Raw genomic sequence first — 23,575 nt, 5'->3', positions numbered from 1 at the left:
AGTAGTAATGGATAATCACTTAGCATTTGTTATCCACAGATGGGTTTTTTCAGTTATTTGACATATCTGTCTAATTTGGCTAACTGGATTATAAACTTGTGGGTGTGTTAAGCACTGTGCTTCCTGGGGCCCGGGATAATGAATAACTGGCACCTGAAAGGTACCGAAACACGTGACTGGCTGGGTCACTGACTCTTAGGGGGAAATAATAAAACAAAGTAATTTTAAACCACAGAGAAAAGTAAAAAGCAGCCTAATTCTTTCTCTCCATAGACAAATACATGGAAGAATGAAAGTCACCCTGATTTAAAAAATTTTAAATGAAAATTCTTGACTTTGATTCAACAAATTCAATCAAGTTCAACACCATGTCAAGGCCAGTTAAAAGAAAGCACAGGGAAGTGGGAGGAAGGAGGGGCAGAAAGGCAGGTGGGGTAGAAAGGAGAAGAGTGTGGCTTCTCAGATCCAAATCTGTCCTTCTCTGCCCTGCTTTGTGACACCGGAGCCAGACCCTGCTCACATTACCCTTTGACGCCTGGCTTGTGCTGGGAGGGCGCTGCAAGGCCACAGCATCAGGGGCTCTCCTTCCCGGTTCTGGTGGGTTGTTTTTTGTTTTTTTTTGACATGGAAGGCTCAGTTTTGTTCTACCCAAACTTTCTGGCAAGTTTCTCTGCAACCCAACAGGCCTCTCTGATGGACTAGTTCTGCCCACTCCTTTTGCAAAGTTTTCTCACCACCCTCATGCTGTGTGTGTTCCTATGGCAGCCATATCCTCTCCAAAGAAGTCCAAATCTTATTAGCCTTGGGTGGAGGGGCCTCCTCCAAATTCTTAATTTCTTCCTTGTTCACTCTTCCCTCAGTCTAGAGGGAGTACCTGCTTTTTGCATCTGCTACTTTGGGAAACTCCAGGATCTTCTTATGCACCTTTTTTTCCTAGGTAATGCTTCTCGCTATTAAATCTTCCCCGTTCCCATTACTGGGTGTGGTTTCTTTCTCCTGACTGGACCTTAACTGATACAAGGAGTGAGGGGAAAAGAGATGGAGAAGGAAAGGACACACAGACAGACAAAGAGAATGAGGCTTGTTGGATTCTGAAGCGGCTATAAAGTTCTTGAAACAAAACTCTACACAGGACACACCGGCACTATACCTATAAAGTAATCTTGCTTCCAGTTATTATTAAGGTGGTGGGGACGGTGGCAGGAGCCAAGATGACCACGTCTAACTTGAGGGCAGTGGCCACCACACTGCCACTGCAGGAGGATCCCTAGCTACCCATGTGCGTGATCAGGCAGTACAGTGGTCATCTGGGAACAAAACTGCTAAAGCGCCACCCAATGCAACCACTGTGAATTGGTGTCCGTGTAAAAATGAATGCTGTCATTTTTTAATTTGCTTTTGACTAAAGCCAAACCTCGTAAAAGAAAACCTTCTTTTTATCTATATTATCCAATCTAAATAAAAACAGAAATATGCTGAACAACCAAATCACAATGGCACCCTTTTAATAACAAGAAAGTAAGAATTACATACACATAGTTACCTAATAAAGCTCTTAAAAGCAGCAGACTGCGGGTTGATGCAGAGAGGCACTCTGTTTCCTTTCTGCTGTTCCAAAATGAACTGGTGAATAATTTCTGTGGAGAAAGCAAACATCATACAATCCATGCCGACCTGCAGGCCTGGGAGCAGTGGACTCTCAGCTAACTGGCCAGCATCTGAACAGCATATCCTACTGGTTTCATTAGATCAAACACACATATCACGTATCGGGCAGAATCCAATGGAACGGTCCCGAAACCAAAATGACAGTGGCTGCTAAACACAGGCAACCCCCTTCTCTGCCAAGTGGCATTATATGGGTTGGAAACCCCATCAGTGGGAGGAGTAAAATGGTCTGTAAATTTGAGAGTGATGCCACTTGGGTTGGCATTATGAGTGAATCTTCTCAATTGCTGGTAATTATTGCCTTTTTGAAAATCACTTAAAAAACCCCCTCAATTGGTGTTTAGGTACATAGTTTTGGGCTGTTTACTTTGAGGACCACTCCTTTCTAGAATGTCCTAAAATGTCTAAAATCATTCAGAATTTTGGATGTCATTAACCTCCAGCGTGGACCACCCCAATAAGAGATCGTGTCAGGGAACTTTAGGAGTAGACTATCAGAAATTCCCCTCTCTTGTGATCATTCAAGGAATGATTCCCTCAGTAGATGTTTATCCTTTTCAAAGTCTGCATGTTTTATGAAAAAGTCCAGTATGTTTCAGTCAATGAAACCACACTGAGTGAATCCATATTAACTACTTTGAGTCACACTCACTAGGTAAGTCATCTTGGGAAGCTCCTCTGCCTGACCTTCCACTCGTACTACTAAATCGGTGTTTTCACACCAAACAGAGCCTTCTTAGCATATACGCCCTGGCCAAGCAGCTATATGATGCGAGATTATAAAATAAACACATGGAGGAACTTTGGTCACCATCCAGACTCAGCTTTTCATGGCTACATAATGAAAGACGTTATTATCTTACCTGGCCGAGGGCCAAGAAAGATACTCACCTTTAACCTGTCGAACAGAACTGAGGTTCTTCTCAAAAGTGTCATCAAATTTGGGATTGGTGACGGGCTCAAAGTCACTGGTATAAACTCTTCCAGTAGAGGTGGAAAAGCAACATTTACACATACACGTGTGATATCGTAGTCGCCCTTCATCTAAGTAGGGGTGGGCTAAGGCATCCTTAGCGGATATTCTTTTGGACTGAAATCAAATTTAGAGACCAGCACATCAACGCTACAGATAAACATGACTGTCCACACAGGATCTTTCGTCAGACACAGTAACTGCTTTTCACAGCCCATCCTTAATTTATGGCACATCTTGCGTAAAAAGGGGTGACTGAATTTAGCGGCGGGTAGTGTAGTGTTAGAGGGAGTATGTCACTTAGGACAACCGACCACCACACACCACCATAAAGCACTTAGAAGTGACTCTGCTAAGATCCTGAAGAGTTCCCACCTTGAAATGGATATATGCATGGCCAAACATGGCAAATACCATGACATTTAAACATGCAATGCTTTGGAGGGGTAAGTTTACATTTTAAATAACAGTTACATTTCTAAATACGTTTCAGCATTCGGTAGAGATGTGATCATGGTGGCAATTTTACAAAGCTGCCTGAAACTTTTATCCTCTCTGAATACCAACTGAGGGCCAAAGCCTATGTGGAAGCTGCTGGCGTTAGGCAGCAGATAACGGTCCGAATGCCACGTTTTGACGGCCGGCTCTGTCTGTATATCAGTGGCCTGTGGTTTTCTAGCACCTCAGACCAGAATACTTAATATAGTAGTTTCAGGTTTATACAAACCATAAATTTGTTTCTCTATTAAAAAAAAAAAATCACTCCTCCTTTCAGCTTGGTAGACACGCAAGTACATTTTCAAGTATTTAAGGATGGACTCAGTACAGAGTAGAACAAAAATGGACAGTGTGCCCTGCTTCCAATACAATCAAGCACTTCACACAACACAATTAAAAATGAAGAAAGCCATTTTGCACTCAAATGAACCAAGAATAACTGGATCATTCCTTGCTGGTTCTGGTCCCCCAAATAACAAAACGTTAAGTATTTCCCATAAACCTGGATTTCCTAAAAACACTTTTATCACTGATTTTTTGCTATGCTGACGTTAAAAGGCATGCCATGACTTTTCAGGATATGAGAATCACAAAAGAAAGCTGTTTACCCACCACGAACAGACAAATGTAAACCTGACAACCTTAGTTTTATTCCTTTCACTACTTGTCTTATGTTGTATTTGGTGATCCAGACCTTCTGAAGCCTGACTTGCTGGTACATCTTAGCAAGTAAGCTTTTTCTTTTTTCTAAATGGGTCCACTTATTCCTGGAGGTTCCACTGGGATAAAGGTCTATTGTCAGAACCAAAAGAAACAAGCTTGCTGAGAGTTCACTTTGCCCAGGACTGGGCCTCTTGGAGTCCTCAGTGTCTCTTCCTGGTCTCATGTGCGGACTGAGCTCCCTGGCTTTTGCACACTACAGCTGGTTCTTGGGCAAGTCTATTTCCTTTCCTTTTCTCCTTCCTTCCTTCCTTCCTTCCTTCCTTCCTTCCTTCCTTCCTTCCTTCCTTCCTAATGTTTATTTATTTTGGGGAGACAGACAGAGTGGGGGAGAAGCAGAGAGAGAGGGAGACATGGAATCCGAAGTGGGCTCCAGGCTCCAGGCCGTCAGCACAGAGCCTGATGTGGGGCTTGAACCCACGAAGCGTGCAATCATGACCTGAGCTGAAGTCAGATGCTCAACCGACTGAGCCACCCGGGCGCCCCTACATCTATTTCTTTTTCTGATGGTGCATGGCCAATTGTGAACACATTGGTGGCAACAGTGATTGAATCTGGGTTTTAATTTTATCATCTGACCATTAAGTCATTTCTGTCAGGTGGCAGATGTCAGAAATTGGGTCCCTGTCAGCTGCCACCAGCAGCTGGAATCTGGTTTTCCTGTATTTTTTTTTTTTAGTCTGTGATTCTGCTATTTCCTAAAACTTCAGAATGCAGGGTTGAAAAGATTTTGGTGTCATCCCAACTACTGATAGCGTGCTCTATGTTTGTATGCTCTGTGTGCACCAACATGGCATCCTCTAAAGTGTCTTACCTAAGAGAAGTCTTTGAACAAAAAGTAAATCAAATTCCTAGCATGCAATGATCAACTTTTGTTTTTCTAAACAAATTAATGTCTCTTTAGAACTTCTGAAACAAGGCTAAAGAAAGGAGACTCATTATGTAAAGGGTATGAACACTGAAAAGAAAAACTGCCCTACTCAATTGAGAAAGAGATCACAAAATGACTCAGATTTTCAATATGTTCTTTGGAAGGACCTAATGGTACTTAATCATGTCCTGTATATTCTTAATTACATACCATACATATGTTGTTTAACTGACCAACATTTATAATAGATGTGGATGCTTGTTGCTACTCTAAATTTTGTTGCTTTATCAAAACTGCCCCTTTTAGTTTTAAAGAGATGATAAGATTTTTCTTTTTTTTATATTAAAACATTTTTTAATGTTTTATTTATTTTTGGAGAGGGAGAGGGAGGGAAAGGGAGAGGGAGAGAGAGAGAGAGAGAGAGAGAGAGAGAGAGAGAGAGAGAATGAGTGGGGGAAGGCAGAGAAAGAGAGAGGGAGACACAGAATCTGAAACAGGCTCCAGGCTCTGAGTACAGAGCCCGACGTGGGGCTCGAACTCATGAACAGGGAGATCATGACCTGAGCTGAAGTCGGATGCTTAACTGACTTTAAGCATCTGACTGATTGAACCACCCAGGCACCCCAGTAAGATTTTGCATTTTACAAACATAAAATATTTCTAAGTGAACATATTGATGTACTTTGTATACTTCTGAGGGGAGTTAATGTATCATGTTAGGAGATCTCTTAAAAAGCAAATGGGGCAAACTCCTATTCCAGCTGGGTTTCAGAAACAGTATCAACATATTAAAAACCTATACAAAGAAATGGAAAGATTTCTAAAACATTATTCTTCTTTATGTATTAAATATGTTAGCTCTTTGAAATGTTTTCTTGCTAGAGTTGTAACTCAAAGATTAAATAAAGCTTTAACTATGAATTAGAAGAATACTTTTTAAGTTACTAGGTTATACAGTAAGAAGCAAAATATTTCTCTTAAATAACTTAAAAGTTTTAATATTTGGTGTGTAATTGTGGAAGATAAATTATGTGATATTCCTATTCAAGCTGACTCTGCACAAATCAGTCTGAGTTAATAGTTATAACATTTTTAAAACATCTCTGTTTTCTTCCTGATTTTATTGCCATGTACAAATAATGCTACCACAACAGTCTACAAGTTTTGGGTTTGTTTTCTCACAAAAAGCCTAATCATTTTGAATTTGATTTTTTTCTACTGATAAACTAATATCACTTTGTCTGAGATTACAGAATAGCAAAATTATGTATTCAACTACATTAGATGAATGATAACAGGTAAAATGTTTATCTCCCTCTCTCTGTCCCTTCCCCACTCATGCTCTGTCTCTCAAAAATGAATAAATGTTAAAAAAATTTTTTTAAATAATAAAAAATAAAAAAAAGAAATTGGTTTTTAGAATGCTACAAATCATAAGGACTTAATGTGTCATTAAATTTTAATCTGACTCTTAGTTAACATTAAGACCTTAGTAATAATTAATTTGAGTTAATAACCAGTCCTTGGATACCTAGACAACATAATTTTAATATACAAAGGCTCTTCATTAATACGTTATAGAGGAACAAGCAATGGATAGTTAAAAAAGATGTGCAAATACCTTTAGGTTGAAGTACATATGTATTTTTTTAAAGCGTATAAGAATATTTGATGATAGGAAATGTTTGCAAGATAATAGATGTGTGTTTGTCAAGAGAAAAAAGTGACTAATGTTGTCTAAATTCCTAACAATTATTGTTGTGCTTTAAAAATACTGTTTGTAGGGCCGCCTGGGCAGCACAGTCAGTTCAGCGTCTGACTTCAGCTCAGGCCATGGTCTCACAATTCGTGGTTTGGAGCCCCATGTTGGGCTCCGTGCTGACAGTTCAAAGCCTGGAACCTGGTTTGGATGCTGTTTCTCCCTCTCCCTGCCCATCCCCTACTCACTTTCTATGTCTCTCTCTCAAAAATAAACAAACACTAAAAAGTTAAAAAGAATATTGTTTATAACTATTTATTGCATTTAGATAAATTAAGGTCTCTGGAGGTTTGTTTAATGCCTTCACTATTTGAGTTAATAGCTAATCACATCTTTATAAACTGATTATTACACCCCATCCTTTCCAATACTGTTGATACTATAATAATAAAAGAACCAGAGGCCTTTAACCTCATTCACTAGTGGTTTCCGCTTTCTCCTTATATTTGCGTAAAGGCTTGTACTACAAGCTGAAGAATTAAGTTTTCCATGAGAAACATCACAAGAACCTCAGTAAAGGACTGTTATCAGGTACTCCTGACTACTGAATTCAGGATATAAACTCATGGACATAGCTGATATCATCACCACAGACTAAACCATGTAACTGAACCAGGATTTCCAGGAATGTTTCAGTCCAGGAGCAGACGTGTGGCAAAAGACAGCTTAACTGAAGATCAACAAAGTAATTAATTAATTATCTCAGACTAACTGGACTAAATAAACTGATTTAACTATGGTTAATGTTCTATTTTTAATGGATATTTTTTAAAAACCTCATTTCTTTTTTTTTTTTAAGGAGTGCGACTGGGGGAGGGTCAAAGAGAGAGGGAGACACAGAATCTGAAGCAGGCTCCAGGTTCCGAGCTGTCAACACAGAGTCCGGTGCAGGGCTCGAACCCACGAACCACGGGATCGTGACCTGAGCTGAAGTCAGATGCTCAAACGACTGAGCCACCCAGGCGCCCCTAAAGCATCATTTCTTCTTACTGTATTGCTAACCCTCAACTTAACAGGCTAAAATCAGAACAAAACACTCTTTAAAAATGGTATCTATTTCCAACTGAACCCTCAGAACTGGAAACAGAAGAATCCTTAATATCTGTCATAAACTAATAAAGCATCAGGCCAATTTAAAAATAATTCTGTAAAAACGTAACAACATATATTGGTTGGCCTTGTTCTATCAGGCAATGATAAAAGTGGGTAAATATTATGCAGAGTGACTTAATGGAATTCTTTTTTTTCAAGTTTATTTATTTTGAGAGGGAGGGAGGGAGGGAGAGAAAGAGTGAGAGTGAGAGAGAGAGAGAGAGAGAGAGAGAATCACTGTGCTCTCAGTGCAGAGACTAATGCAGGGCTTGATCTCTCAAACTGAGATCATGACCTGAGCCAAGACCAAGAGTTGGACACTTAACTGACTGAACCACGCTGGTGCCCCTGGAATTCTTTCTTTTTAAATGACCATGTACTTATTTACACAGGTCCATTAAGAATCTATCCTCTTTTTAACCCGATAAATCTTACCTCCTTCTTATAGATAAATCTAATGTGTAACTTATGACCACACTAAAAGTTTTATTTTAATTAGGTGTGACAACCCAACTCTTAAGGAAAAAGGACTACATTTCACATGTAGAACTATCTAAAAGGCCTCCCAGGAAAACATGCTGGGTGTCCACTTGACGGCTTGGGAAATTCTAGCCTTAGGGTTGTAAAGATTATGAGCTCCTGGCAGGTCAGGATCACTAATAAACATGGGATCTCTGAGAAAGAGGACACCTTACAGCTATAAGTATTGTAAGTAAAACCTGGTACTGGTGAATTACACGGTTCTCGGTTCCTGTTCTAAATAGAATAAAGAGAGTAACTTATTTCTGACACATGAAAGTAAAATTTAAGCTCAGGGCCTTTATAAAACACCTCAGAGGCAGGTGTTTTGAAGCCTGAAGTTCATGTGGTTCTAGTTTTGTTAACCACAAAAGATATATAAAAAAATACGTAAAAGGTCTTTATGGATTAATCAACATCACCTGTTGCATACATAGTTTAGCTATGTAGATAAACTTGCCAAATAAAACAAAAAAATCAAACTAATGACACTAAATCACTACCTCACTGAGCAAGTTATGTGGTTCAAAGTGTCCTTCATGGTGGGAACTTGTCCACAAGGAGGGAGTGTGGGAACGAGAAGCATCACTTTGTCTTTCTTCCCTTATCACGAAGCACCTCACATGCCAAAGTTAACAAACAAATGGAAACCAAAAAATAAACACCAAATGAACAAAAAATTCACTCTGTAGGCTGAGAAGTAGCTGTTTTCTCATTATGAACAGGCCAATGTAAACTTAATAAATGGCAGTTTCGTGTTTTCTTCCCTCTTTTAAATACTGTATTCGGTGTCACTGTATTCAGTGACTTTCTTGTACTCTTGGCAAGTAAGATGTTCTTTTCTAAATGCTTTCATTTTTGAGTATTCTTTGGCAATAGTTTTTGGCACAGACATGAACAATAAATATTCTTTGGGTAAATAAATAAATGAAGACCTGAACTTTGTCTCCGAAGAGTCGAGTCTGGAAATGGCATTTGATAAAGCCACCATCTCAACAACCAAAAGAGTAAGCATAAGCAGTTCCTTCTGGGCAGAGTTTTTCAAATCATGTTAAAATTATTCTCTCCTGATTTACCTTGATGTCAAACTCCTTTTTAAAATACTGAGAAAATTAGGATGATAACAGGTCCCTCTCTTCACCCAGATGTTTATGTATTAATAATCCAACTTCTCTGTGATGAGTGAGCATGATGATACACATGAGACCGGGGATTGAAGTTTCTCTTTGAAAAGTCGTTCTTTACATTGCTCATCCATTTACAGTCAGGATGTTTTTCTTAGAACATTTTTCATTCATTAAAAAATATATAAATATAAACACTACTTACTGGATCAAAGACCAACATCCTGCAAAGGAGATGAACAGCTTCATGTGTAGCCTGGCTAGACAGGGTATAAAGTACAGGAAGAGATGGCTGTAAAAAAAAAAAAATAAAGAGTTGAAATATGTGAGTCTCTGTATGTCGTAGATATGGAATACAGCCAACTTATTAAGAGGTCAGTACCAAGCTCAAAAGATGTGTGCACACAAGTCTACGTTCAAAGGGAATGGGTATTCCCCTCGCTAAGCAGTCTTCAGAAACAACTGTCATTGACTTCCAGTAGCATATTTTACATTGCATGATTACCCATTGTAGGTCAGAACACAAAGGAGCCTACGAAAACTGAAAGCTAACTCTGTGCATGTGGTGCTCCTGCTAGCCTTACTGTAAATACTCTGCAAAGTAGGGAAGACTAAACATGCCTAGAAGTGGGAGACAACAAATAGGTAAAACCTTAGACACATGCAAAGTTAAGCATGTAAACTGTGCAAAGGAAGCATGTAAACTAGGTCTTACATGTCTGCCTACTTCCAACAAAGCCACGTAGGAAAATCCAATAAGAACAGCAGCAAGACATCTTAGAATCATCAGGAGATAATTATTCACCTCACAGAAGTTTTCTGCAGGATCAAGGACTAACAGAGAGAAGATAAGATGAGGGTTCTAATTTACTAATTAGATAAATCAACATGTCTGAATCCCAGGATCCTTAAGCGCAGAATGAGGTTGGACAAATGATGTGAAGCTAACTTTAGCTCTAAAGTTGTATGAAACCCGATAGGATTACAACAGATAAAAAGCATTATGTGAGTAGAACCCATTTATCACCAGCACTCAAATATTTGTAGATCAGCTTATTATTCTTTGTTGCATTTACATGTTTGCAGATAGAGAAGTATTTCTCGTTAAAAACAGGTAAGTCTGTGGTAGCCCTGAAATCAGTTGTATTAGTCAAGATAAGGGGTGGAGTGTGGAGAGTGTGTTTAATTTACAACTTAATTTACATATTTTCCCTAGGAATTTTTTCATTGTGCAAAAGTAAATAATTTGATATTTTTGAAAGATTCTGATTCTTTGACTGCAAATAGCTGGTATTTTTCAGTGGCTTATGCAGGTTGGCAGCCGAATTCCAGCCAATTCTCACTGACCAAAATATCTCACCATAAGAAATTCTCTCCTTGCCACTTTTTTTTTTTTTTAATTTTTAAGATTTTGTTTTTAAGTAATCTCTACACGCAGAGTGGGGCTCGAACCTACAACCCCGAGATCAAGAGCTGCATGCCCCACTGCCGGAGCCAGCCAGGTAGCCCTCCTAGAGAATCCAGCCCTCATCCTATTTTTGAGCTGGAGGTATGTTCCAGCTTAGGGAATGAAATACGGGAATGAGTAGTAGAACAGGTGGGTTCTAATTCTGCCTTCACTAGGAGTCAGGTAAGTCACTAGAACCTTGGCTTTCTCATCTATTAAACTGGACCAGCACAGACCAGCCTACCAACCCAAACCATTGCTAATCATCTGCCACCCACTGAATGCCAGGCCCTGGGCTAAGTGCTGGGGCAACAGAGATAAGCATCAGGTCTCAGACGGGCAAGAAAAACATATGAACAAACAGTTCTAGAGGCCACTGAACGGAGAACAAATTACAAGGCAAAATTTGTTAAGACTTGAGAACAACTGGATACAAGATGAGGAGCTTGTGAAAATCAAATGAGTGGATGTGAAGGCGACCTGAAAATTTACACCTTCCCCCATCTCGTTTTTCTTTACAGAATTACACCCAACAAATACACTAAAAATAAAGCTAAATTTCACTTCAGCCTGGAACAGTCATATTAATATGTCTCCTCCTTTTCTGTGTTCAAATGCATGTTAAGAAGGGGTACAGAGGGGCGCCTGGGTGGCGCAGTCGGTTAAGCGTCCGACTTCAGTCAGGTCACAATCTCGCGGTCCGTGAGTTCGAGCCCCGCGTCAGGCTCTGGGCTGATGGCTCGGAGCCTGGAGCCTGTTTCCGATTTTGTGTCTCCCTCTCTCTCTGCCCCTCCCCCGTTCATGCTCTGTCTCTCTCTGTCCCAAAATAAATAAAAAACGTTGAAAAAAAATTAAAAAAAAAAATAAAAAAAAAAGAAGGGGTACAGAGATAAAGAAGTCAGTTCAGTTATGCCAACACCTCTCCACAAAGACAACCACTGATAATTTAGTTCCTAGCACTGGCTCCGCAGGAAAGATGCAATACTAGACATACTGAATGTCTAATTCCATTTTCTTCCCCTCTAATTCACCGGCCATTGTGGTTGAAACCAGCTGGGCCAAGGGTAACAGAACTAGACAAGAAGTTTGTATTTCTCATCAAGTGCAACAGAACCTATCTGAATAAAAGAAAAAACAGAATGCGTAGAAATACGCCCTAAATATTTCATTTGGGAAAAAGGTTTTGCTAATTCCCCCAACATTCACACACATTACTCTTTCCCCTTTAAAACATACCAGTCCATTTTCTGTTTGTTCTGCAAGTTTATAAGCCACTTAGCAATGTAGGAGTGAGTGGGTGCCAGTGCTGAATCACGGGGACAAGAAGCGTTGTAAAGAGTGCTCTATTAATGACTATGATTGTCAGTGAAATGAAGCAAGAATGAGCTTCTGGACCTGGGTAAGGGGCCCTAAATGAGGTATGTGGCAGTGATCATAAGCCAAGTGCAGAGTGCTGATCCCCACAATAGAGTTGGCTAGGCTGGCTCAGCTGTGTGAGTCCTGTCCTGCAAGTTTTTAGATGGCAGCAAAGAAGCTGTGACCATCAGTCAGCAACGTTAATTAAGTGTGTACAACAGGCAGTGCACTATACAGTAAGCACTCTGGGCTTATAGAAAAGAAATCCCGACTTGAAAAAGAAGTTTGAATTGAATGAACTTCTAACATGATCTATTAAATGTAAGATATGGGTACCTGTCAGCAGACAGGGCTATTTTCACTTTTGTGAAAATATTACATGTATTACTGACACAATTAGTTGGGAACAATCTGAGGAAAAAGGAAATTCTAAACCTTGTAAGAGATGAACAGAAGGACTAAAGACTGATAACAGACTTTTCAATCCTACCAGTAGGTCAGTGCCTTAAGTATCAACTTTAAAAAATACTTGGGCCATGGCAGCTAAGACTGCATTCATCCAAGATTTTGAGCTGTAGAGGAGAAAACAATAACTAAAAAATACTGAACAGTGTTTTTGTCTGCCCAGCAGACAAAACAGCATTCCTTGACCTTTGGGGAACCACTCCCTTTTCACTCGTGAATCAAACGGCTGAGCTTGACTTCAATCTCTCAACTCGAAGGATGGGCACCTGACCCAGGTCTGGTCATTCAAATGATATATTCGACTGAACGCCACGACAGGCTCTGGGATAGATACATGTTCTAAAATAGGGATGGAGGGGCGCCTGGGTGGCGCAGTCGGTTAAGCGTCCGACTTCAGCCAGGTCACGATCTCGCGGTCCGGGAGTTCGAGCCCCGCGTTGGGCTCTGTGCTGACGGCTCAGAGCCTGGAGCCTGTTTCCGATTCTGTGTCTCCCTCTCTCTCTGCCCCTCCCCCGTTCATGCTCTGTCTCTCTCTGTCCCAAAAATAAATAAACGTTGGAAAAAAAAAATTAAAAAAAATAAATAAATAAAATAGGGATGGGACAGGCAACAGATTGGCTAATCCAACCATACCCCCCCAGGCCTCTTCTCCTTTACCTACCTTTATTAGAGGAGATAGAAAATACTCAATTTTTTTTTTTTTTTTTAGCTTGTCTGGCATCTGGGAAGTTACATATTACATAGTTCCAGACAATGACATGTAAGCAGAAATTCACTAGGCAGGCTTCTGGGAAAATTTTCTTTCCTGATAAAGGGGACACATACTACTAACGTTCCCTCTTTCCTCCATTTTCTTGTTTTCAATGTGAATAGGATTTCTGGACAAGCTACAGCCATTTTGTGACCAAGATAAGCAAGAGGGTGTGAAATTGATGTTCTAAAGATGGAAGAGCAGCAAGAAAGAAAAAAACTAGGTCCTTGATGACATAAGCGAGCTGCCAGACCAGCTCCAGACTGCTTACCTTTGGACCTCTTGATATGAGGAAAAAAATGAACCCCTATTTCTTTAAACCACTGTAAGCAAGATTTTCTTTTTTTAAAAAAAATTTTTTTTTTAACGTTTATTTATTTTTGAGACAGAGAGAGACAGAGCATGAACAGGGGAGGGGCAGAGAGAGAGGGAGACACAGAATCTGAAACAGGCTCCAGGCTCTGAGCTGTCAGCACAGAGCCCGACGCGGGGCTCAAACTCACGGACTGTGAGATCATGACCTGAGCCGAAGTCGGACGCTTAACCGACCGAGCCACCCAGGCGCCCCTGTAAGCAAGATTTTTCTATTGCTTATAATCAAACATATTCATAAGTGAATCAGTGACCTTCCAAATATTTTTTTCTAGATCTAACCGGGAAAGCTCTTTCCTGAAGGATTGATATGTTAGTAGAATATACACCTGGACTGCTGGTTCCATTTTTATAAACACAAAGGGGAAAACAAAACAGAGAAGGGTCAGATTCCTGGCTTGGAACATCACTTGACTACTTAAATCAGCAAGGCCTGAAGTCAGTTGTAGCTCAACAACTTCATATAAAAAGGTGCAGGAGTCAGTAAGTTTCCTTTTCCCCTTAAGCCAGTTGTAACTGAGTTTCACTGAAAAGAGTGATTGATACGCTGTATGGAGATAGGTATATTAATCAACCACACAAGTAAATTAATTTGAGACAGTAATCTGTGACTCAAAGAAAACAGCCGATTTGATTCTCCTTTTGTATAGGAATGGTTATATTTTTTAAAAAGTCCCAACAAACAACAGTAAATATTGCTGTTTGTACAAATATGTGTAAATAAAAGCATAGAAAAATATGTCTGGGAAGATGTCCCCAAATTAATCCAGGGGTAACTGGGATAGTATAGGGGTAGCTAGGGATGACGAATTCTCCGTAAAATTTGTATTTTACATGTACTCATATATCATTTGCATAAACAAATAAAATTTAAAAAGTCTGCTGTGAAGGTCTATGTGCCAGGCAGCGTATACTGGCTAAGAACAGGTTTTAGAATTAGAGAAACCTACTTTTGACACCTGGCTTATGACCTTAAGCACATTGCTTGACCTCTGTAACCCTCCGTCTCCTATTTATAAAAAGGAACGATGAATATGGTACATTACAGTGCTGTGAGGATTTAATGAACTAATGTACAAGAAGTGGTTCGGGCAATGACGTGTGTGTGCGTGTGTGTGTGTGTGTGTGTATAAAATTATATGTAAGTATTGTTAGCAATGATTATTGTTAGTAAAGAATGGTTAGCTCCATCTAACTTTGAGTAGCTCCTTAAATGGGAATTACCTGAAAAAAAGCTAGGTTTTTCTTTTTGTAATTCAAACTCAAAAACTTGTATTGAAATGTTAGCATCCCTCCCGAGTTTAAATGTGGTTCATCTAACTTCTACATCAGGTAATCAGAATAAGTACGGTGAGGTATAGCTTTTGCCCTGTGAAGACCTCCAAGAGCCTAAGCAGCTTCACTGAGAATTATGAGTCCTGTCTAAAAGTTAGAGGTTTTTACTGTGTGCATGCACTTTCATCAGAATGAGAATATAGCTCATTCTGCCTCGATCATACACTTAAAAAAGAAATTCTTCTGAAATTATCTATAGGTTTTTGTAAAAAAAAGCTTTTATCATGGTAATACATAAAAAGCATGAACCTTATCTAATACCTTTTCTGCGTCAACTGAGATAATCATGATTTTTCTCACTTAAAATGTCAAAAAAGACATTAATAGATTTTCTGTAGATGAACCATCTTTGCACTCCTGGGACAAACTCCACTTGATCATACTACGTTACTTCAAAAAAAAACAACACAAGCTGGGGTGCTTGGGTGGCTCAGTCGGTGTCATGACCGACTTCGGCTCAGGTCATGATGTCGTAGTTCGGGAGCTGGAGCCCCACATCGGATTCTGTGCTGATAGCCTGGAGCCTGCAGCCTGCAGCATTCACATTCTGGGTCTCCCTCTCTCTGTGTCCCTCCCCCGCTCACGCTCTCTCTCTCAAAAATAAACATTAAAAAAAAAACAAACTTAAGAAAAAAATCACAAGCTATACCTACCATTTTATGGTGAGAATTTTAATTGTTAATATTAAGTGTTCAGAATACCAGACACTATTCTATGCTCTCCTTGCATGTACTATCTATCTCTTTATCATTATAATAATTTAATGAGGTAGGAATCATTTTTATTCTGATTTTATAGATGAATGAATTGAGGCACACAGAAGTTAAGTAATCTGCCTAAGGTCACAAAGTGAGTTACCGGTAGAGGCAGGATTCACAATTCATTCTGTCTGAAAACTGTAGCGTACGACTCCTGGGACACCATCATCATGTTGTGCCCTGTGGTGAGCCTGAGACTGACACCACAGCCTGCACTCTTAATCACTGAAGACCAAAGAAATACAACAGAGTATGTATCTGGTGTGGAACGCTGAGCTAAGAACTATGTCCTTTGCAGAACAGTCTTGATGTACAGAACCACACAAGCTATAGTGTATATACTGGATTTGGAACCCAATTAATTTTTTAAAGTTAAGAAAAAAATCCAAATGGCTACATACCAATATACTTGTGTGTGGGTGTGTATGTGTCTTCCAATCTCAGGTCTAAGTGGCTGTAATGTGAATGGAGATACCTTTCAGCAGTTGCTAACAGGCCAAGAGGCATGAAGGATACGCATCATGGGTATAAGGGAAGGGGTAGAGAGTGGGAAGGGAAAAGGCAGAGTCTGACTGATGGCTTAAGTGAAGAGCTTCAAGGGTTTGCTAACTTCTCTTGAGGGTAATGGTGGTATAAAGATCTACTAGCAAATGTGGATAAAAACCTGAATTTCCATACTGGGGGAAAAATGGAACGAAGTAATATGCTAAGTTTATTTACATTCAATTATATATGATATATAAATCTACCTGGATTAGTGTTCAATGCCCATGAACACCTGATTCAGGAGACCATTTCTGGCACTGGTTATAATAGTATCTAAAGATAAAACTTTAAAGTTTTGTATAAAGTGTATCTAGCCTCTGGACAAAAATGGTCTCCTAGTTTGTTTCCACCCCACTAGTCTCTTCAAAACCAAAATATTCTAACAGCAAGACTAGCCAGGGCTACCCCTAACTTTTACTGTGGAGTTCTCTTAAGACCATCACTAATCTTAATGATAAACAAAATAATAAACTCTAGGAGGCATTACTGTTATAACAGGCCAATTCATGCAAAAATGTATAGGAAAAAAATTCTGCTTAACATCTTAACCTATTTAACTGGTTAAATAAAATATAGAACTTTAAATTTTTCTTTCTCCCCTCCTTCATTTTAGACAATGATATATTTATTATTTTTGTATTTAATTGAAATTTCTAGGTTTTTACAACTAACAGATTTTTATTTTTATTTTTTAAAGTTTATTTATTTTGAGGTGGGGGTGGAGGGGAGGCAGAGAGAACGAATCCCAAGTAGGCGTCGTGGCATCAGCAGAGTGGCTTGATCTCACCAACTGTGAGATCACGACCTGAGCTGAAACCAAGGATCAGATGCTTAACTGACTGAGCTACCCAGGCGCCCTGTATAACTAACAGATTTTTAAAATTTCTAGTAGGAAAAGGACTCACTTGCCAGGAATGCTCAAAGGACAGCAGTTGCTTTTGGTGCAGTATGTTACATTTTCCAGCTGTTCTAGAAGGCAGGCAGGAAACTCCTTAGGAAGCCTTGCTCTCTCAGCTGCTGTTTAGCAGCTCTGACAAAGGATTAATTAGCTGGCAACCACTAGCAATAGTTAAAATTCCTCTAGAGTTGGAAGGGTGGCACCAGGGTATGTGATCTTAATCACATTTCATTACTGGCTGCTTTTAGTCAGGAAAGACCTAAAGAGGTCAGTAAAACAGGAAAATTATTTTGCTAGTTCCAAGGGCATATTCACCATGAGGTATTGATAAATTTCTTTAATATTCCTGATGACGGCCAATAAATAGAACATAATAGATCTTTTGGGTTCCTTATATTAATACAGAACCTTTCTCTAGGTTAAGACTTACTGCGTGCTTTCCTAAGAGAATTAGGACTTGAAATTATTTCATAGTTTATAAAGTAAATGCAATAGAGGGATGTAACCGGCAGGGGGCTATTTAAAATCCCAGCATCTACATCTCTATTTTTCTAGTTCGCGCTGGTTTTAGAAGAGAACACGCTTTACCCATTGCCCTTATGCCTGTGAGAATGGAAGCTGTGGATTCACACTGGAATTACAGAGAGAAACTGCCAGGGGAAGGCAAGGCCTTGCTTAAATGTCTGTTTGGTAATCTGAGAGGAGAGTCGAAGTCAGTCTGCCATTTGGTCATTCAGATCAATCAGTCCTGATGATCCATCGGATCATCTAAATGCCCAATTTAAAAGAAACCAAGGCAGAGCCCAGGAAAATTAGCTGCTGAATCTTCTTGTTCAAGCCTCCTCTTTTCTGTTTAGTTTGCTGTTCCCGAGAAAAGTATTTTCCTTGCTCACTCTTCACATCATTAAGCTGTTCTGTCCAAAGTGGATTAGGAAAAGTGCTTCTAAAAAATGCTGCTAAACCAACAGGTGGAGATAAAAGCCGTCTTGTCTTCCTCAACAGTGACTTGTCTGGTTATAGGTAATATTGATCAGTACAAATCTGGCAATCTCTCTCCATACTTCTTTTCTAAAAACATTTACATCTGATTCTGTGTTAGTGGAAAGAGTACAGTAGAAATAGCTTTATCCTCGTAGTTGGAGTAAGAGGTACCGAGTATTTTGGCTCAGTATTTAGAAAAGACATCTTGATGTACACGTACGAGGTATGGCACTGGAGTGAAAGCTCCACCCCCAGTAATTTCCCCAGACATCAAAAAGCAGGAGACAAAAAGCCAGGGGTCATTTAGGTGCTACACAGTATTGATTTTCTCCTAAAGCACTGGGGATTATGGTATTTTATTTGGTTTGACAAATAACTTAACATTTTCTTATTTATGACCATGACATAAAAAATAAATAAAACCCGTAAGTAACGTTCTTGTTTAAACAGGCTTAACTCCTTATTCTGTCGGAAGAGGAATCCTGCCCAGATGGTTACCAAATACAGATCCCCACCCTATCACGTTACCTGTTTATGAGGACCCCTGAGTATGTGTGCCTTAGCGCCTTCACAAGCCGTCCTCATTGCTTCCAGTGATGGTGTGCCCAAAAGATCCGTGATCAAATCCAACTACAAGGAAATATGAAATACAGAGGGATATAGTAAGATCTCATGGAAGCAACTGTCCATTACTCTTCAATCACTCAAGGCCAAGGACCTAATTTGGAGGGAAAAAAACACAACACCACCTTAAGGCAAATTCCAAATTATCTGATAGGAGCCCCTATGTTCACTTTCTGGACTACTTTTAAAAGGCCAGAAAAATATTTTTATTAGGAATCCAGATGACAGAAATGAACTATGTTTCGGCAAGCATGGCATTCTAAGGCTATAGTAGTTTAGGAGTCTGCATCTACCTACCCTGGGTCTTGATATCATGGTATCTATGATCCTTGCAGAGGTGAACTGCTCTTTTGCTCCTGGCTAATGACTGTTCTTTTCAAACAGTTAAAGAATGGATTCTCATGCTTCCAAAGGATTCAGGCTCATCAAGGAGCTAATCCATAAATCAGGCAGCTGTGATTTAGGAACTACTCAGAACATTCACATCTGAAATGAAAGCTAAGTTATTGATGTGTGGGCCAGAACACCTCATTTACATTCTAGGTATGCTAGAAATCTCTTACACTGGCAGAAAACTGCGGTTCTTAGAAAACTATAATACTGAATAAGACCACATTTAGTTAGCAAAGCACAATAAAAAATGGTCTTCTCACAAGTCTTGGTAGGTCGGACACCACCTCCACAATTTTCTGTAGTGCTAAAACTCTTCCAACTTCATAACCTAATTAGCAATAATATGTCATTCGGATTCTTCCAGGACGGAAAATTCCTACCTACGGAATACTTCATTTTCTGGTACTGGGATTGCCAGATATAAAGCACCATTTTATTTCCTTTTTTTTTTTTTTTTTTTAATGTTTATTTGTTTTTGAGAGAGAGAGAGCCCAAGCAAGGAGGGGCAGAGAGAGGGAGGGGGACAGAGGATCCAAAGTGGGCTCTGTGCTGACAGCAGTGAGCCCGATGCAGGGCTAGAACTCATGAACTGGAAGATCACAACCTGAGCCAAAGCTGGATGCTTAACTAACCGGCCACCTAGGTGCCCCTAAAGCACCATTTTTCTGCACTTATCAAAACTATGAGATCTATATAAGGATCACTGTCCTCCAGGATAATGGGGATGATCAAGTAGCTTGTTTTCCATAAAAGATCTCTACACAAAGCCTTTTGGGAAAAGTGTGTTGGTGATACTTATGGACCTCTCACTACTAACCTAAAGGCAGAAGAAAATAACTGGCTCATGAAAACAAATGGAAACATTCAGAAAGTTGTCTACAATGGGTTAGATCCATGGATGAGAAATATTTTTATGTACTGTAGCACCTAGGGTTTTCATTTCTCAAAGATACAGAGAAAATGCTACAGAAAATGACTACTTCCATTTAGAAGTTAGCCTCTTTTCCTATTTTAGATCTTGACTTCTCATACTAAAATACACTGATGATAGATAGTGTTATCTGTTACTGGCTACATCATACTGGCAAATTCAAGACGCATGCATTTCTCTAGAAAATAAGGTATCTGAATCCCAGGCCAGTTCCTGCATACATTGTTTTACACACACACAACACACAACACACACACACACACACACACACACACACACACACACACACACACAATCTTTTCAGTAGCAACCCAAGATCCTGGTTCAATATACAGGATTTGAACACCTTAACTTTTATTTAAGCTTTTCTGTATGGCAGCTGCTTATGTGCAGACATGATGGTCTTACAGGTAAGTCCATTAAAATCTACTCTCTAAAAAAATCGAATAGTGAAGTGGGTACTGTCAATAGTACCCAACATTAAAATTATATATGACAATTTTTTATCACTAGGATCAATTTTTAAGATGGAAATTTGATAAAAATAGACTTGGAATGTTTAGCAGAAAAATAACTAAATGCTGATCATAGCATATACAGTTTCTAATGTATCAGTTAATTCTTTGTAGAAACAATTCCATTTTGGGTCAGGTGCATGAATTATTTACAAAGATACTCAGTAGTCAGGGTGATCTCTTACAATGTGATCAATCAAATCTCAATACTCCCTTGCTCAAAACCTTCATACCGCTTTCCATTACAATTTGGACAGAATAAAGTCCAAAGTCCTTATCAGGTCATCACAGTCAGGCGCTCTTTCTCCCTCCGACCTTGTCTCCTACAACCTCCTCCTTGATTGTGCCATCCCCCCAACATGCCACACTTGTTCCTGCCTCAGAGCCGTAATTATGTGGGTTGTCCCTTTTCCTGGAACACTCCCAATATCTCGCTCCCCCATTTCACTTGAGTACTCCTCAAATGTCATCCCTTCAGAGAGAGAATCCTTTAGCACTGCTCTGCTCCATTGTCATCCCCTGGTTCAATTTTTCTTCACACAATTTATCATTATTTAGGTTTATGTTTATTTGTAGACTTTGTTTTCTGTCTCATGTGCAAGTTTCACGAAGGCAGGAACTAACCTTGTCTTATTTACTGCTGCATACCTATCATCCTGGCATAGCACCACTCTCACAGTTGCTAACATTTGCTGAGAGCTCACTGTGTGCCTGGCCGCGTTTCCAGCTTTATTTGATCTGCACAACAGTCCTCAGAACCTTCTAATTTGCCTGAGAATGACTAGACAGTAAGTGGCAGAGCTAGGACTAGAACCCATCGATTTGATTCTGCAGCCTGAGTCCATCATTGTTACATTATTCTAATGCAAACTTTATGTTTGCATTGTTAGAATTTATGGATAAAAAATACTTAGGAATTATCGCAAGAAAATATGATAATGAATTAGCTCTTAGGGCAGATAAAGTATCATGAATGGGTTCTTAAAACTACCTTTTTTTTTTTTAAATTTTTTTTTTCAACGTTTATTTATTTTTGCGACAGAGAGAGACAGAGCATGAACGGGGGACGGGGCAGAGAGAGAGGGAGACACAGAATCGGAAACAGGCTCCAGGCTCTGAGCCATCAGCCCAGAGCCTGACGCGGGGCTCCAACTCACGGACCGCGAGATCGTGACCTGGCTGAAGTCGGACGCTTAACCGACTGCGCCACCCAGGCGCCCCTAAAACTACCTTTTAATAAGCTTCTAATGTTCTCTGCCATATTTAAATATTGTAGCTCCAAAACAAAGGTTAGAAATGTTTCTAAATGTTCAGATTTAAGGAAATCAACACTTAAAATTTATATCCTAAGCATAAAGAGTAAGTACATTAAGCCACCAAATACATTTTCAAGTTGGACGCATTCAGTTAGAAAGAACAGAGACAATCTAACAACTGAAGATTACACCTGTGCAAACGGTTACATGCATCAGCGCAAGTAATAAAGCCAACACTCCCTCTAATAGGCCGGTAAGTTACAAAATGAATCTCTCTGTAATCTTCAACTTCATAACTTTTCTGAATTTTAAGTGAACCTGAATTTGCTAAAAGCAATGCAGACAGTACAACGAATAAGCCCAGGACATGTGTGCAAGGTGGTTTTTTCCTTTAAATCTGTAATAGAATTGAAAGCTACTAAAAGCCTAAAGTAAAATCATACCTGCTGAATGGGACTTTGTGCCTGAAACAGTATTCTTCGTCCTAGTAGTTCTGCAAAGATACATCCGACAGACCAGATGTCAATAGCATTGCTGTAATGACGACTGCCCATCAGGATTTCCGGAGCCCGATAATACTGAGTAACAACTTCCTGAGTCATATGACGGGATTCATCTAATTCCTCCACTCTGGCCAATCCAAAATCACAAATCTAAATAGAAAAGATTATCAAAATATTGTTAAAGAGACACATGTATTTACAAATGGTAACGTAAAACAAAATAGCCAAAAAGTTAAAATCATGATAGATCTCCAAACTCAGAAGTTTTCAATGATACAGGTAGGGTATATTTGTGTCAATGTATAATTTGATCTTATCGGTATAAGAGGGGGGAAAAAAGGCTCAAACTTCCTTATTTCTATATAAAATGATGATCTTAAAAATATTCTTCTCACTTTTAATGTCTTTTCAATTGATAACTAAACCAAAAAGAGAGCTCAACGCACATTTCTAGGTTTAATGTAGAAACCAAGCTATGTATTTTCAAGGCTTCTTGAGGAAGTATTATAAGAAAAAAAAAAAAAAGAGCCAATCTTGAAGACTTCCTGAACTATGTTCACTCTCATTACAGAATACACGTAGTAAAATTTCTTTAAATCAAACTGAGCCCTAAACTTCACATGTATCTATTTTTAAAATACTAATTCACACTCAAATGTGTGAATATGTCAAAATGTGGCACACTGTAGGATACCAGTGCCACTAGGTTCATTCTTTTCTTCGTGCCGTAAATATTTAACTTAATGCCTCTCAAGTTTTGGACAGCATGCTGGAACCTGGCGACACAACAGTAGATGAGGAAGAGTGGTTAATTTACATGCAGACCGAAAAACGAATCTTTTCCTGTTACTTCTGTTTACTGAGAGGCTACAGTTCCAAGATGAGCTGTTAGTGGACAACAGCAGTGCCACCAATGGCAACTTCTGCTTATTTTCAGGAATTAAGACTTTCTCGAAACTGGGCAAACAAAACAGAAAGGGGGAGCACTGAGGCTAAGACAAGAGAGTAACGGTCTTCCAAACTTTAGCATTCTCACTGATTAACTTCATTGAATCAGTGTTAGAAGCGACAAAATAATACTGTTCTAAGTTGAGGTCCCAGCCTACGATTTTATTTGAAAAAAGGGTCTGACAGCTAAAAAAAAAAGTTGGAAAACCATAGCAAAAACAAAACAAAACAAAACAAAACAAAACAAAACAAAACAAAACAAAACAAAACAA

At 39.3% G+C, this 23,575-nt stretch overlaps 1 protein-coding gene across 2 annotated transcripts in view; it reads right to left on the bottom strand.

Moving 5' to 3' along the window:
* The window catches only part of NLK (nemo like kinase), a 166,682-nt gene that overhangs the window by 2,324 nt on the left and 140,783 nt on the right, over positions 1 to 23,575 (bottom strand). Inside the window, exons 6-10 of one of the 2 annotated variants that reach the window (XM_040455307.1) lie at positions 22,296 to 22,505; positions 18,662 to 18,763; positions 9,430 to 9,516; positions 2,560 to 2,758; positions 1,544 to 1,637 (exon numbers count right to left, since the gene is read on the bottom strand). In XM_040455307.1, the coding sequence (XP_040311241.1) occupies positions 1,544 to 1,637; positions 2,560 to 2,758; positions 9,430 to 9,516; positions 18,662 to 18,763; positions 22,296 to 22,505 (692 nt within the window). Of the gene's footprint in view, positions 1 to 1,543; positions 1,638 to 2,559; positions 2,779 to 9,429; positions 9,517 to 18,661; positions 18,764 to 22,295; positions 22,506 to 23,575 lie in introns of those variants that run through there. The other variant, XM_040455308.1, reaches the window with a different exon arrangement.

Source organism: Herpailurus yagouaroundi, unplaced genomic scaffold (genome assembly GCF_014898765.1).
Source record: "Herpailurus yagouaroundi ecotype Mexico unplaced genomic scaffold, PumYag 215, whole genome shotgun sequence".
NCBI classification, from domain to species: domain Eukaryota; kingdom Metazoa; phylum Chordata; class Mammalia; order Carnivora; family Felidae; genus Herpailurus; species Herpailurus yagouaroundi.
Note: the sequence above shows the minus strand (reverse complement) of the source record. Positions and strands in the feature narration are given on the sequence as shown.